Source organism: Choristoneura fumiferana, chromosome 2 (assembly GCF_025370935.1).
Source record: "Choristoneura fumiferana chromosome 2, NRCan_CFum_1, whole genome shotgun sequence".
NCBI lineage: Eukaryota > Metazoa > Arthropoda > Insecta > Lepidoptera > Tortricidae > Choristoneura > Choristoneura fumiferana.
The window spans coordinates 10,818,591-10,836,267 of NC_133473.1; the positions used below are offsets into that span (position 1 = coordinate 10,818,591).

Below are 17,677 nucleotides of genomic sequence, written 5' to 3' on the forward strand. Positions count from 1 at the left end.
TATGCACAAATCAACAGACAACTACTAACAGAATTACATATATAACAATACATTAGTTACCTCCATCATAATGTTATGATATAACATGATAATCTGTTAAAAAGCAAGCCTATACAAAATTGTATTTTAATATTTTAAACAAATCATATTAAACTGGCTGGTGACTTAATTTGAATATTTTCAAACACGGAATTAAAATCAGTGTCCAAGCCGTGATTGTCTATGCCATAGAAAAGATGTTCTGATGAGGGATTCCTGCTGGGGCCAGCAACTGGTTCTTTTTTGGAAGTAGTTGTGGTTGTTGGATTGTATATTTCATCACCATCTTCTTCTTCTGTATCATCAACTATCAAGAAAAATAAATATCCATCAATACACAACATGTTGTATGAATCATAGAGATTATGTACTGATTTACATTTTGGAGGTTAAAAATTACCTGCAATGATAGAGCGTCCATCATGTCGGTTCCAATCTTTCCTCAGTTTCCAGTATATTACGGCACAGCTGATCAACACAATAATAGAAACAATTATAGCCACTATCTTAACTGCATCTATGCTGGAGAATGTTGAGCCAGAGACTATCATCTCCACTTCCCCAACTGAGATACCAGAGCCATCAAGCTTTTTTGAAATGCATCTGTAGGATCCTGATTCTGCTGGGGTAACATGCTACAACATAAATAAGAACAAGAATTTCAGCCAAAACCACATGTTAGTTTATGGTTAGGTTAGAATTCTTATATTATTTGCTACCCTATTAAAGACCGTATAGCCTACCGTTTCTGACGACCGCAATCGCAATAAAATTTCAGATTTCTGATTTCACATACAAAAACTGTCATTTGATTGCGATCGCAAGCGTCAGAAACTTAAGGCAATACGGCCTCTGGTCACACAGTATATTTCTGTTATATTTTTAAATAAAGATTTTAGATTTGTGTCATTGATTTGATTATCTATTCTATACAATTGGAAAGTTTCTCAGGTAAAAAATATTATTCTATGTATTTATTTAGTCCTTCAGTTAGATTATCAGAAAATATTGGACACAAAAATTCTTCTTTTGTCAATCAAACGAAAAATTACAAAGATGAAGCATGCCCAAGTTCGGAAATGGGGGCTTGTGATGTCACGCCGTGAAAAACTGTCAACTGCCTGCCTATATCTTCATCAAAAATCAATTTTTGTTTTAATTGACAAAAGAAAAATATTTTTCATCACACTTGCTCGTAAACAGTGTCAAAACATGAAGGCTACCTTGATTGCAACCCCCTAAATAAAACCCTCGACCTTAATGTGCTTGTCATGAAACCCGTGGTCGGTCATTGCGCATACAAATTTTCTTTTCATGAAGCCCAAGGTCGGTAAATGAGTCCGTGCCGTACTGAAGCGCGCGCGCGATGCTGCGCACGGTGCAGCAGCAGGACCACATGCACACTCGGCTCAGGCACATGCTGAGGGAGGGCGAGGTAGAGGGTGGTGCTGCCAAGAGCACAGCCTAAGGTATCGCCAATATTTGGAACAAATATATTTTTTCTTTTACAAATATAAAATTTTACTCGCAAATGTGATGAAAAACATTGTATGTCGCACGGGCGGTACTAGAATTACGAACATCGACTCATTAAAGCCCTCAGTCTTCGACTTCGGGCTTCTAATAGACTCGTTCGTAATTCCTTATTTACCGCCCTTAAGAAACAATGTACTATTTATTATTTAAATTATCAGGCAGGCAGTTGGAAGCAATTGATAGGTGTCTGTATGGAACTGTTCCTAGGTCAAGTATTCTTTGTACTGTGGTTAATGTGTTGGTCTAGCCAGTGTCTTGTCTTAAATTGATTCACATTCAACATGTTCTGGTAGTTTGTTCCAAATATGCCCAATATTTTCTGATAATGTAACGGATGAACTAATTAGAATTTTTGAAGACTAGCCTGTTGCATGACTTTTTAGCACATTCAGTGCCAAGAACCTGCTAGTAGAATTTTCTGTTTGTCTGCAGTTTTTGCTACAAAGCAGAAAAACACTGCTACTTGTTATGAGCATAGCAATAGATATGTGGTTGCAAATGTGTTAAAGCAATAGTTTAGGAATCTTTTTTTTTTTTTATGGTATAGGGGGAAAACGAGCAGGCGGATCGCCTGATGGTAAGCGATTACCGTCGCCCATGGACACCTGCAACACCAGAAGAGTCACAAGTGCGTTGCCGGCCTTTAAGGTAGGAGTACGCTCTTTTCTTGAAAACTTGAAGGTCATAGCGGTCCGGGAATACCGCAGGCGATAGCTCATTCCAGAGTTTTGCTGTGCGAGGCAGGAAATTTCTGGAAAAACGCACAGTAGAGGACCGCCAACCATCTAAATGGTGAGGATGGAAGTGTCGCGTAGGTCGGTGGCGAAAAGATGCGGCAGGGATCAACCCGAATAACTCCTCGGAGCACTCCCCGTTGTACATGCGATAGAGGATGCACAGTGAAGCTACATCTCTACGCAGCGCCAAAGAGTCAAGTCGATCGGAAACTCGTTGGCAGCCGACTATTCGAGTCGCTCTCCGTTGTATGCGGTCCAGAGGGAGAAGCTGGTACTGGGGAGCCCCTGCCCACAGATGAGAGCAGTATTCCATATGTGGGCGAACCTGCGCCTTATAAAGCTGGAGGCGGTGGGCCGAAGTGAAATACTGTCTCGATCTGTTGAGCACGCCGAGCTTCTTTGAGGCTAATTTAGCCTTATCCTCTAAATGGCCGCGGAACTGGACTTCACTCGAGATGTCGATACCAAGGATTCCGATACTGGCTGTGGTAGCTAGGAAATGCTTTCGAAAAGAGGTGATGCGACAAACGCAGACTTTTTTGTGGTAAACGCGCAAACCTGTGTCTTTGTGGGGTTAAAACGGACTAAATTAAGTCGACCCCATTCTGAAACTTCTTTAAGGGAAGTCTCAATTTCAGACACAAGTTTGTTTCGGCACTCTGTGACGTTTTCCCGAGAAATATTGGCGCGGCCGGTGTAAGAGGCATCAACCGTACTATCATCCGCATAACAGTGAATGCCGCCAGTTGGCAGCATATCATTGATATGCAGAAGGAACAGCGTAGGCGATAGCACACAGCCTTGAGGAACACCAGCATTCACAGACATGGAGTCAGAGCATGCGCCGTCAACTACGACCTTTATGCTTCTGTCCGTTAGGAAGTTGCCGATCCATCCGCATAATTTCTCGGGAAGCCCAAAAGACGGAAGTTTTGAAAGGAGTGCTTTGTGCCATACCCGATCAAAGGCCTTCGCTACATCTAAGCTAACAGCCAATGCTTCACCCTTTGTCTCAATCGCCTGTGCCCAACGATGTGTCAGGTAAACCAGAAGATCACCAGCCGAGCGGCCGCTACGGAAACCGTATTGTCGGTCACTCAGCAGTTGGTGATCCTCTAGGTACCGAAGGAGCTGGTCGTTGATAACGGACTCCATTATCTTCGAGAACAGGGACGTTATGGCTATTGGCCTATAGGTAGATGGGTTGGAGCGGTCTCCTTTTTTAGGTATCGGGTGCACCAGAGCAGACTTCCATGAGATCGGGACTACGCCAGAAGAGTAGGAGAGCCGAAAAAGACGCGTTAGAACCGGAGCCAACTCAGGAGCGCAAGCCTTCAACACTATCGGGAGGATTCCATCGGGCCCATTCGACTTATGGATATCGAGGGAGAGAAGTGCTCTACACACTGAGCTTTGGTGGAACCGGATATCCGGCATACAGCTCTCACACCGCGGTATAGTAGGCGGCGTGTGTCCCCCGTCATCCAAAGTCGAGTTGAACGCAAAGAGTTTAGCTAGAAGATCAGCTTTATCCTTTGCGTCATGGGCCAACAAATCGTTACCCGCATGTAGAGGCGGAAAAGATGGCGTGCAGAAATTCCCGAAAGGAGACGCTCTAGTCTCTCGCCAATTCTACCAATTTGCAATGACTTAGCTCTGGCAATGTCTCTTTTGAGGGACCTAGAGGCAAAGTTAAACTCCTTTTTTAAGGTACTGGTATTTACATCTATCCAAATATTGTGTACATTGATAAAAGAACAGAAGTGTGTTAAAAAGCAATGTGTTCATTCAAATACTTACATTTATATGAAGTTTTCCAGATAGCACTTCATACTTGTATTTACTTTCATCATAGTAATTTTCCGGGCCAATTACTTTATCTTTACCAAACAGCCAGAAAAAGAAATTGTGGTTGTAATCATTGCTGTTACAAGACAACACGGCAGTCTCACCAGCAGTCACTGTCTTCACAGTTGATTCTTTTACTGACAGGTCAAGTGCTGATGGTATACCCATTGTAGACAAAAAACGTATTTTCTGTTTACCCAACCTGTTATATCATCATGGTACTTGTTGGAGTGACTGAAGATTTTCATATATGTAAACATCTATTGTGACACTGAATGTGTGCCAAGTTTAAATTTAACTCTCTACAGTAAACAGTCACATGCTCCATGACTGTGCAGAGAGGAGCGTTTATTCACATTAGCATGTATTGCCCTTCACATACACCATAAAATTATTTTACATGTGGAATGTCCAAGCTTTTTTTTATTAGGTACTTAGTACCTACTGCTTCCACTAGAATGTTTTATTAGGTGCATGAACACCTCAACACTTAACACAGGTAGCAGCATCCAAATCGGCGTCATGACAACATAAATTGGAAGATTTCCTTTTGTGTATTCCAGTTTGATACAAATAATGATTTGTGCTGCCATTTTTAATCCTATTGCTGCTATGTACCACACATGTTTATTAATTGTGCCTCTAAATCTCTCGATACCATTTCTGCAGTGGGATATCATATGGAACAAGACGTAAATTAAAAGAATGCTATCATAAACCCACATAGGAATAAAAACGATGAACCAGTTCCAGTGCGTTCTAGATTCTAATCGAAGACAAAGCAGTATGAGGAACACTAAAAATATAAACCACGTGAATAGAGCTCTGTGAAGTATAGCCATTTCGCTGTTTACTATTAATATTCTGAGAAACTAAGCACTAAACTAATAATAGAATTGTTCTTATTAAAATAAATAATAGGCAAATATACTAAACCGACATTTCTGATTCTGACGTTTTCGATTGTGACATTGACAGTTAGGTAGTTAAAGTTTTTTACGTTCATTTTCCATTTAACGACAAGCTCAGGAATCTTAGTCATACTGCTGAATTTTTTGTAAAATTCTGAAGCTATGACTTGAATTTTCGTGATAATGAAAAGTAAATACGGTATTTACTTTTCTAGAGATGAGCAGATCATGACTTTGGCCGACTAGCCGATCAGTCGGTTGTAAAGAAGCCGACTAATCGGCCGACTAGTCGGCCAAGCCAATCACAGCTTCGGGAATTTTCGTGACGCTTTGTTAACCAGCTAAAATGGGCGCAATCAAAATCACATTAAAAATTGAATCACGAGACCAGATTTATCGCTTCAAACGAGCGACTAGAGACTGCATGTGGCGGCACCCCTGATGTGGATGCAATGGAAGGAAGTTTGACATTTACAATTTGTTTGATTTGACTTGGATTTGACACTTGACAACCTTTGCTGACAGGAGTAGCCTAGCCGGCTAAATATATTCGCGAAATTTATTAAATAATTCAATGACGTTAATAGCGTACTTTTAGTCTTAATAATGATAGTACAAATTGTGCTTATAGTGACCACTATTAAATGTTTATTTATTCCTCTTTAGTAAGTAACCTTTCGTATTTTATTTACTTACTTAGTACATTTTCTGAGCTTGCTTTATTTATTTTTATTTAGTATAATAACATACATAATAAGACTAAGCGCACTTTAGCGCACTGTTTCAGTCATCTACGTTATGATTTGGCAGTTGTTGCAAACCGAAATATTGTTGCTAAAGAACGTAAAAATAAATACTTAATTTTCTACCTTTTTCATAACGTGTCTTGTCGTCATATTATAAACTCAGTAATAATGAATCGTTACATTGTATTGACCACACAATCTGCTTTAAGTACAATCCCACCTTCACGTCTAAACCGCTGAACCTATTTAGGCCAAAGCCGCACTACGGCTAAACCGCCGCGGTTTTTAACCGCGTGATTGTGAATCAAGTAAACTACTGCAAGCGAGCGCACTGGCGGTTTTAAGTTTGTATAAAAAAGTTATGAGGTTAAAAACCGCGGCGGTTTGGCTGTGTGGCTTCGGCCTTAGATTAAATTCGGCATGCAGATAGTGTGAGATAGGTATATAGTGATAGTGACATAGGACAGTTTTAATCCTCGAAAATTGCATAGTTCCCGCAGGATAGCAATAAATAAATTCTATGCGGACAGAGTCGCGGGCAACAGCTAGTGCATCAACTTATTGGAATTGATTCTGATATCCAACTTATATTATTTACGAATAAGGAAAAATCAAGGATTCCAATTACACACTAAAAGTTGCATTCAGACTAAATGACCTTTAATTTGTTCATTATGTATGCCATATCTATGCTTCAGGGTGTGATAGACAGTAAAGCTTGCAAAAATTTACATTTCAGCCATTCTACTGACTTCGAAGTTCACAGGAACTGGTTGGCAGTAACACACAACCTCTCCGTAAGCCAGTGGTACTATGATACCACTTCAGAATGGACTCTGGATTATCCCCCATTCTTCGCTTGGTTGGAATATGTATTATCATTTGTGGCAAAACTGTTTGACCCCCAAATGTTATATTTGACAAATTTAAATTATGCATCTGATATGACTATAATATTCCAAAGATTATCTGTGATTGTCTTAGATTTTATTTACATTGCCAGTGCAAAGAGGTAAGTAGTTAATATAAAAAACACACCAGTACAGTTACAGTGCTAAAACAACTCAAATATAAATTGTTCAGTTCAATTCAGCAGTATATTTTACACTATGTGTAGCGGTGACTGTTATTGTGCAAAAGTACAAAATGAGGTAAGTAATTATAGTTGGGGACTGTGAGTGATGCAAAGGGCAAGGTGTATGTGGCCAATGTGAGTGCAGATCAGCGCGCACAAGTGTCATGTGCATACTGTAGTTGTTTTTGCAGTGCAACTTGTTGAGGTTCTTGTCGGATTCTTCTCAACAGACATTTTTTTGACATTCATAAGTGCTTGTTATAATAGCCTAAATTGAATTGAGATATGGAGGAAATTAAAATCTGGAAATAAATTTTCAATCTCAATCAAATAGTGTAAATTATACTTGTATGTGCTCTTATTATCTTCTTGTGCTCTTATTGAATAAGTGATTTTTGGATAAAATTATTATGGTCATTCTGTGTAGTTTTAAAATGTTAAATTGTTTCATTTCAGTTGTTCAAATCTGATTAGTGATGGTAAACTGCTGGTGTTCATCCTTTTGATCTCAAACCCTGGCCTGCTGATGGTCGACCATATTCATTTTCAATACAATGGAGTATTATATGGCTTCCTCCTTTATTCCATGTCTAATATGATAAGAGTAAGGAAAATTCTACCTTAAATTTGAATAATACATTTAAAACTAGCAAGAGTTCTTTAAAATGTATACTGTCAATTGTTGACAAAATATGTACCAAATTGAATGTAAATGAGCTGTTTAATGCAACTGTGCTGCCTCTTGAATTCTAGGGATCCTCATAGCACACTTTGACCCTCTGGGAACTTTTGTTTATTAACCCTCCTTTGCGCATAGTCCATCGCATTTACTTATTGATCCATAAATGTCAAGATCTGATCTCAGTCAGGAAGACCAAAGATATAAAATGTGTTTTAACTTGAATACTGGTTGAAAATGTACTTGAATTGTCCATTTTACTGTTTCAGGGTAACTTCATCAGTGCTGCAATATGGTTTACAGTGTTATTAAATTTGAAGCACATATACCTGTATGTCGCTCCTGCATATTTCGTGCACTTGCTCAGAGCATACTGCTTCACAATATCAACTAATGATGGAGTACATACTCCTTGGTATTCGTTTTCTTTCATCAATTTATTTAAAGTTGCAATTGCTGTTATCACAATTTTTGTCTTGTCGTTTGGGCCCTTCATTGATCATATACCCCAGGTAAGTAAAACAATGCTTCTTAGGATTCTATTATGAAAATAGTCTGTGCTGTGCCCAGTTTTATCAAGTCATAAAAGATTAAAGGCAATAAAGGGACCTAATATGAGAGGGCAGCAGCGCTGTCTATTGCTAACCATGAACTCTGGACTCCAACATTATGGTGTGAAACACAAGGGAACATAACTACACTATTTTTCTAAGAAAGTCATGAAGGTTAACTTGCTATTCGTCAACTGACGATCAAAAACCACAATGAAAATCAAAATGGTAAAAAACCGAACCCTTATAGTTTTGTGCATCTATGTGCTGTCCATCCTCTATCTATTGGCTTGTTCATCTGCATTACCAACTGTCTGTCTTCCGTCCGTCTGTGCAAACATCTGGGCGTCTGTCTGCAGCTTTATTCAGAAACTTAGTGCTGGAAACCTGTAATTTAACATGAAGCGAGAATTGTATATATTTTCTAATAAATATGATAAAAATTCTGGCTTGTTTGAGAAGAAACGTGCGTGGGTAGCAGGCAATGTATGTATTAATTAATTGTTGCTTTTAGATAATATCAAGACTGTTTCCATTCAAAAGAGGATTGTGTCATGCCTATTGGGCTCCAAACTTTTGGGCATTATACAATTTTGCCGATAAAGTGCTTCAACATGGCTGTAAGTATTTTTGATTAGTATACACACAAGCACGTAAAGAATAAATAGTAGGTACCTACTGCCGTTTTTTAATACGTTGACAAAAATATTTCTTTCAGTTACTGATAAACTAGATGGTACTGCAGATTGTTCGAAAATAATGTTTGTTTTCTTACAGTACCTAAAGCTGGCATAGTTGTACCGAAAGTAGAGGCGTCAATGACTGGTGGCTTGGTGCAAGAGTTTGAGCATACTGTGCTGCCTTCAATTAAACCAGTAGTTACCCTGGTACTGACTGCTGTGACAATGCTACCAGCTCTGATAAAACTATGGCATCTTGGAGCTGACAGAAAGTACAGGACTGTGAGCTTTGTTAGGTTTGTTTTCATTTAAAAATAATGGCCTCATGCTATTTGTTCAAGGGCGTCGCCAGCCGGTGGCCCAGGTGGGGGCAAGTTGATTTGGAGAATGAGAAAAGTATGTATTGTAGGTAAAGTCGAGAGGACATGGAGCTTTTCACTTCTAGTACGAGCCTTACATCTACGGCGATTGTAGTAACTTTAGTTTGGTTGCTTTACATTTGGCAACTTTGGCAGCTGCCCCTCCCTGCCCCCCCTTGGCGACGCCCTTGTATTTGTCAAGAATTTGTGTGTAGACAAGCCCATGATAAGCTTACCCCGCTGTTGGTTGTTAATAATGTTGGTATTTCGAAACAAGGTCTTAATTAATTTCATTATAATTTTCGTTTTCCTCAGATGTATGGTGGTGTGCGCTACTTGCTCATTCATGTTCGGATGGCATGTCCATGAAAAGGCTATCCTATTAATTTTAATTCCAATGAGGTAAGAAAATTCTGTATTCACATGCTTACTTGGGTGAAGACCAAAAAGTTGCACACCGTTAAAGCTGCGTTAACAGGTAGTTATAATTTCCATTAACTTTTTTCATTGTGACACGAAAATTATCTATACAAATGTATGATTAATTTTCGTGTCACAATTGAAAAAAAAATAATGGAAATTATAACTACGTGCTAACGCAGCTTTAACGCTGTGCCACTTTTTGGTCTTCAGTCAGTTATCATTATCATGCATGACTCACTCTCACACTACCAGACCAGCGTATTTACTCAAAATAATGCACCATTTTAATTTAGACTTTCCAGGAAAGTCTAAACTAAAAAGTGTTTTTATTTGGGAAATAATAAGTGCAGTGAGAATAATAAGTTTTATTTAGCATCCGTAACGGAACATCTGTTTTTGTATGCAAGCAACGGGTTAATAGAACAGCTTCTATTAAACTAATATGCCATCTTTACAATACCAGCAAATTATGCAAAATCGAGCGACAATTTACGAACAACAGATAATATAACTCGGCTACCGATAAATATTTTATCTTAAAAATTGATGATTTGGCGACTAATATTGTAAGTCAGCTACTTTATTTATTTTTGAGCTTCAATATCTGTCTACTAATTTAATCAAAATCAACCCCCAATAAAGAGCATCGTAAATAATGACTTAGCAACTAAATTAATAATTCCTCTTCTTTTTTAACGAAAATTGGCAACACACCTGCGCGCTGTGCGCTGCGCGGGAGTGAGAGCGCGCACGCGCCGTAACCAGCCGGCCCGCCAATGAGCGTGCTGCATTCAGAATACCGCAACGTCTTGCATGTATTTGTTTACAATTAGACAAAATTGTAAATCGGCGGGAAGACGAAGGGTTTACGATAAGATGTTTTATACAGTGAAAATCCACATCCTCTATGACTCTATGACAAGAGGTATTTTTTTTTCGACGCAAGCGGTCTTTTGATTTAATGGAACTTAGAAAAAGCTGATTCTCTTAATACGGCACAAAAGGGGCTCCGAGAATTGCATTGCCTATGTGCCCCGACTTGGTTAATCCGGCCCTGTCCGCGAACATTTTTGCAAGATGTTTCAACATATATGATGCCCATTTCTTTAGTATGCATTATTGTTTCAGTTTCCTGTCTGTGCTGGGAGACGTCGATGGCAGATTGTTTCTGATACTTTCAACAGTTGGACACTATTCCTTATTCCCTCTACTGTACCCAAAAAATCTTTTATCAATCAAAATATTTATGCTGCTGACACATTGTGCCATTGCATTTGGTAATATACCAACTTTATACGAGCCGCAAAAGCCAAAGCATAAGAAACCGAAACGCAGCTTTCTTCGACTTCCTATGCTGGGGCCCTTCGAGTCCCTGTATGTTTACGGTCTCATTGTGTTGTGCGTTTACGAGAATTTGCTTCATACAATCTGGGGTTTGGACAAAACGCTGCCATTTTTACCACTAATGTTAACCTCGGTTTATTGTGGTGTAGGTGTTCTGTATTTCTGGATCACCTATTACTACTACTTTATTTATTTCAATGTTAGTAAAGTTCCCATGCTGGGCACGGGGAATTTAACGCAATATACCAAGAAAATCAAATAGGCTGTGAAATTAACACTTTTGCCTGTGTGTGCTGTAGTAGGTACTTACTAGGTACTAGGATTCTATGAAAATATTCTCATATTTCCTGACGGCAGTTGGTCGTAAATTGTGAAAAACATTGTTACGTATAATAGAGGTATTATCGTTTGTAGACTCTTTACTGAAATAAAATATTTACTAAGAAACTGTTATGTATCGATATTTAGCAGCTGAAGAATCTAATCTAATTAGTCAAAATGCTGCTTTGACGATAGATCATGTGTGTAACTACTAACTTAGATTTTTGGTCCTCTTTTGACTGTTTAGCTTCATCCGCTGCTGACTGTACCTTTACGGTAGAGGGTATAAGTTCGTTTTAGATGTTGTATTTTCGATATGCATAAATCCCTCTTAAGTACTGACAGATTCACGGAATCAGAATAATAATTAATATTAAAGTTTGTAGCAATTCATCATTTCATGTTTAACCCTTCTTTGCATGGAAATTTCCATCATAACATTGTCCTTTTAATTAAATGTAGTTTTGCGGGTGACAGAGTTATGTTACTTACGAAAACTCTTGACCTTCCTGTATTCTGGAGGATATTACTGCAAAAATATTGATTTATGCGGAAAAATAAATGTGTACCTAATAGGTATGTAATTTGATATTATGTTACTTTTTGTGCATACATTTTCGAAATTCGATAATAAAGTAACTCGAAAGTATGTGATGGAAATTTACACCATTATGCAACGACTTCGCACGTAAAGTATGGCGAACTATTTATAAATAACTAATTGGCCAAGTCGTCACTTAAGCTTGGCCAAAAAAAGTTTATATTATGTGTAACTGTTTTCTGAAACATCACGTATATTTTGTAACTGTTGTATAAATAAAATAAGAATTATTACTACCTACATATTTTTTTATTTATTTATTTAGTACCTACTACGCTTATGATCAGAGTTTGCATAGTGATGGATATTTACATCATATTAAAAATAGATATATTCCGTTAATCTTACATTATACACATATATTTTTACATTTTACTAACATTATCCTGATTTAATTCACAAGAAAAAAAAACATGCAAATAAGGGTTTAAGAATTGCAACGATCGAAAGAGTGATACTGAGCTTATTATAAGTGAGGTACTTATCTTAAGTTTAATTTGTAATATGTTTTTTTTTTCATTTAATTCGTCCTTTTATAATGAAATGATCAGACTTTATATGTTTTTAATAGGTTTGTATATTATCATATTTATCACGTGGGTGTAATGTTTTAAACTAAATTCAATCACGCTTACTCAAAATTACTGATGTGTGCCAAAGGAAACTTTCCAAAATTGCGAAATTTTTCATATAACAAAATTTCGGAAACTTCTCACAATTTTGTATGGGTATTGAAAGTTTCAGTTTCTTAAATTTAAATTTCCTATATTTCTTGTGAAAATTTCCTGAAATTTCCGAGAACTTTCCCAACTTTTTGGAAACTTTCTGCAACTTGCACATCTGTACTCCAAATATGATTCCTTTCAATCATTTTATCTTTGTATCTGTAGTAGTAGGTAGGCAGTATGAGTTAGGTACCTATCTACTTTTTTAGCACAAGTTGCTCAGTGCCAAAAGAAACTTAATATTAGTGGCTCCATCTATCATGTAAGATCTAACTGTCAAGTGAAAAGTGTTCCAATTTCATACAAAATATTTGACATGCCCTCTTGCCCTGAGCCCTCTCCTTCTGAGTGGAGGCCTGTGCCCAGCAGTGGGACATATATATGCTGGGATGATGATGATGATTTGACATGCCCTGTTCTTAAATACCAGGTGAGCCATTTAACAGGAGCAAATAATTACAAATAATTAAAACAGATCGTACTTACTCGTCAAACTAAACAACATTAGTTCAGCGATTTTAAAAAAAAAATTAATGTTTTAGATTTTCCCTCTTTGGGTCCGAGTCCAATATGCTCTGATAATCTTAGGTACTGGTGGTGGACTAAATAGTTTTTTTTTAAAACACTGGCTTATTTCCTAGCCCGTGCGTCAGATAAGCCTCTGTCTTACGAAAGTTATCGAAATCGGTTTAGTAATTTATTTGTACAAAATAGTAAAAAATGTACAACATGCAGAAGTTCAATAGGTATCGCATTTATAAAATTAGTTTCGACTAATTGTTAGTCTTAAGGAAAGCGCCTAGTCGATTTTTTAGGAGAATTCCTGACCCCTTTAGCATAATAAACGCTACAAAACGATTTTGTACGATACCTAAAGTTAAAAATTACATATGTCGATTTATAGCACTTGTGATTTTTGTGGCATTGGTGTTCATGAGATAATGAAGAGTTGATGATATTGTATGTAAGTAAATAAACGTGAAATTATTAACACTGTTTATTATTTTTAAACACCTTACTTAATTATGAATTTAAACTTACGTACAGCATGTTGAATTGACAGCGTTAGAATAGCCTAGTTAGTTAGATTAACTTCTTCACCGCCAGTCATCCAGTCGTGACAGCCAATGGAATGCCTCACACGCCACGGTCATCTACACATGACCAACATTAAACTCTAAATTAATCCTTCTACAATGGAATTAAAAATAAAGTTGATTTGTCGCTGTTTTTTCTGTGGCGTATCTACAGAGCACGTGCACGTCACTTCGTTTGTTTTGTGGCGGTGAAGAGGTTAAAAGTATGGCGCTGTCCGTCGGAGAACAATTTTTACAGTAAAAAAAACCAGAAAACGAAATATGTGAGGTATGGGGATGAACATATGAACAGTTATCGTGTGTGTTGCAGTTTTCCCATGTCAATATCAGCAATTTGCAGACTCGTGGCTTTTCCAGCCTTGTTATTTTAGTCATTTCAATAATAGATGTAACTTTGTATACTTAGGTAAGACAAGAAAGGCTTGAAGGAACACGTATCCGTGTTTACAGAGAATAAAGGCAAGGCGCACGTCGATCGCGGCATGAATATTCAGGGGAAATAAGACGACGGAATTAAGGGATGCGCTCGTTTAACGCCTCAACGCTGCCTCGCAACCAGTTTCAATTGTACTCAGTCCCGAGCCCAGTCGTTTTACGTTTTAGCAACTAACACTGTGTGCCGCACTAGCTATTGCCTTAAAATGATTCCAGCATAAGACCTAGGCCGCACTACCGCTCTACGGCTAAACCGCAGCGGTTTTTAACCGCGTGTCTTTGTGAATAAAGTAACTAGACTAGTGCAAGCGGCCGCACTGGCGGCTTTAAGTTTACTTGATTCACAAAGTCACGTAAATAACCGTGGCAGTTGGACGTAGTGCGGGCTAGCTCTAAAATATAGCCTACGTACCTAACTCGGTGATAGTGATAATTATGACCAAAACGTTTAGTTATTAGTTTAGAAATATACATAAGTAACTCGCAGGAGAAACTGCACGGGATTGTCCACCAGCCGAACTATTGGAAACCTCTTTTTTACGAGTGCAAAACACGAATTTTAATAAATTGCATAACATTCTATACTCGTAGGTTTAATAGCATCATTAGCAGTGGCGTGGTGCCGTAACAACTCGATTCCCATCAGGCAATTTTTTTTAGATGTCACACCAGTGAAGAGATATGGGTGCGCATTTTTTCACATATCTTTTTAAGTCCTATTATCGGAAGTCCGAAAATGTTTCTCATACCATTTTACATCATAAGGATCACTCTTCATATATTTTTTTTAATACTAACGATCGAAACTCATAATCATCCATCAGAATTCATAATATCACTAATCACACCTTGTTCATACTAATATTGGTTTTCATATATTATATTTTCTTATACCTACTAACGATCGAAACTCCTAATCATTATAAAAATTATAATGGAAGGATGGAATGAATTATTCATAATAAAAACCGACTCCAAAAAAATAAAAAACAACGGAAAATGGAACCGACACAAAACCCTTGAAAATATTTTTCTAGGTACCTACTAGATCGAAGTCGGTGCCTCAGCACTAGAGGTGGTAAATCCGGATCTGAAGATTCAAAAGAGTCAGATCCTCAGCGGATCCGAATCCCTTAATGACTCCTTTCAAATCTATTGACTCCGGAGTTACTAACTCGACTGGATCGAGCGGCTCGCCTGCTCGTGATCGCCGTCACGCTCACTCACACTGACTCGCTCCGTCCGTCTGCTTTCGCTCTCGCTCGCTCGATCGGATCGGTAGGGCTACTACGAAACTCGAAGTTGTAATCGTACCGCTCTCCTCCGCTCTCGTATTAAATAGTATAAGTGTCAGAGGGACCGCACGTCACGAACTTCGATTTTGGAGTTTCGTAGTAGCCCTGCGGATCGGATCTTGGACTTGGATCTTATTATCTATGTTTGGTTGGCCGGTTCGGTTCGCTTCGGTTCGTAGTAGCCCTGCGGATCGGATCTTGGACTTGGATCTTATTATCTATGTTTGGTTGGTCGGTCGGTTCGGTACTCGGACTTGGAACTAACGAACGAATCTTTCTCTCTCTCACGAATCTGTACTTCAGTTCAGTCACCGCAGTACCGTACCGACACCGACTGACCGAACCGAGCCGGGGCGGATCGGCCATAGATAAATTAATAATCGCTCGAAAGAACCGGAGTCAATAAAGAGTCGGATTCAATAAGCGGATTCGGTACCGACACCGGAGCTGGATCTAGTGAGTCAGATCACTTCGCGGAGTTGAGATTACCCATGTCTACTCAGCACGATCAGCGGGAACAATATTTGTCTACATCACCTAACAGGTTTCAATCCATCCTACTGGGTCGTGCTGAGTCACCGACTTCGAGCTAGTAGTACCTAGAAAATTATTTATCACATTTTGAATTGAATTTTATATTTACGCAAATAACTACTTAGCTGTTTTCGAAACATTAATACTTCTTGCTAATATTTAAAAAGATATGTAATGAAAAGGCACCTAGTGCGATAATGTAATGTAAAAGGCACGGCATGGGTAATATTCTGCATTATCAGTGTAAATACGCTGTAATATAGACCTACTTTACGAGCAGGTGTGTTGAAAAATAATTAAAGAATTTCATGAAACTGCTTGTTAGCTTGTTGGTATTTATAATTTGACGGTGTATTTTTAACTATAAATACCCAATTTCAAAATTTATAATATGTGGCTGATTAGCTACTTTGCCGGTGCCTTATCTCAGACTTGCGCCGCGCATGCAGCGCTGAGCGCGCGAAAAAAAAAAATTACGGCCGCCATCTTTTAAATGGGTTTGTTTGTTAAGTTATTCACAGTATGCATTTCGTTAGTGTTGTTTTGTAAAATGTCGAATTTAGATAACGAAGAATTACTTATCGAGTGTACGCCGCCAGATATCATAGTTGAAGCGCAAAATGCGAGTGATAGTCTTTTGCCCTCAAAATCAAAAGATAAATACATGCAAGCCTACGCAAATTTCATTCAATGGAAAAATAGCAAAAATGCAAGCTCTTTCTCAGAAAACGTGTTCATGGCTTACTTTAGTGAACTGGCGAAGAGGTATAAACCTAGTTCGCTTTGGTGTATATATTCTATGTTGAAGAGTACCGTGCAGAATAAAAATGCAATTGACATCAAAGCGTACACCAATCTAACTGCATTCTTGAAAAGACGTTCAGACGGCTTTACAGTCGAAAATCCAAGGTTTTAACACCTAATGAAGTGGAGAAGTTCATTAAAGAAGCACCGGATAATCAATATCTAGCGACAAAGGTCAGTTCACTATTTAGTTTTGTATTCATTATTATAATATTTGTAGGCGGTATTGTGAGTGTTGATATAATAGGAACTAAGTACGATTATTATAACTTAATTATGATTTTATTTATTTTCAGGTCGCATTAATATTCGGATTATGGTGCCTGTAGGCGTCAGGAATTAAACAACATTACGACAAAAGATATAGAGAATCACGGAGAGATGCTACTTGTCAAAATTCCGAACACTAAAAATAAAATTCCTCGGTCATTTACTATTCACGGACCATTTTATGAAATAGTGAAAAAATATGAAAGTTTACGTTCAACAAAAGGAAAATCTGACCGGTTCTTCCAAAATTTTCAAAACGGCAAATGCACGAGTCAGCCTATCGAGTGAACAAATTTGGATCGATGCCTAGAGAAATTGCCAAGTTTTTAGGCTTACCACAGGCTGACGCTTACACCGGACACAGTTTTAGGCGGACTTCAGCTACATTGCTGGCTAATTCAGGAGCCGATATATTGACTTTAAAACGCCATGGGGATGGCGATCTAATAATGTCGCCGAGTCATATATTGAGGACTCCATCCAAAATAAAGCCGACATAAGTGCAAAATAACACAAGCAATCCATTTGGAGCCACAATCCAAGAAGTTCTGCCCTGAACCGCGTCCTTCCACCTCATATGCCAATGATGATTTGGGATTTCATACGTTTGCTAATGATGAACGCAATGTTCTTCTACCTCCTTTCAGAATGTTGCATTATCACCGAC

General features: G+C 38.2%; 2 protein-coding genes across 2 annotated transcripts; one reads left to right on the forward strand and one right to left on the reverse strand.

Moving 5' to 3' along the window:
* On the reverse strand, positions 1-5,131 carry LOC141443195 (uncharacterized). The gene is made up of 3 exons (XM_074108411.1): positions 4,113-5,131; positions 440-674; positions 1-346 (listed from the first exon to the last, which is right to left on the reverse strand). The coding sequence occupies exons 1-3, from the start codon at positions 4,326-4,328 to the stop codon at positions 144-146; spliced, it is 654 nt and encodes a 217-aa protein (XP_073964512.1). The 5' UTR covers positions 4,329-5,131; the 3' UTR covers positions 1-143.
* Positions 5,132-5,315: 184 nt separating this feature from the next.
* xit (ALG6/ALG8 family glucosyltransferase xit) lies at positions 5,316-12,848 on the forward strand. Its single transcript, XM_074108418.1, has 8 exons — positions 5,316-5,736; positions 6,557-6,829; positions 7,349-7,496; positions 7,841-8,083; positions 8,637-8,742; positions 8,900-9,098; positions 9,477-9,563; positions 10,713-12,848. The coding sequence occupies exons 1-8, from the start codon at positions 5,678-5,680 to the stop codon at positions 11,188-11,190; spliced, it is 1,593 nt and encodes a 530-aa protein (XP_073964519.1). The 5' UTR covers positions 5,316-5,677; the 3' UTR covers positions 11,191-12,848.
* The last annotated feature ends 4,829 nt before the right edge of the window (positions 12,849-17,677 follow it).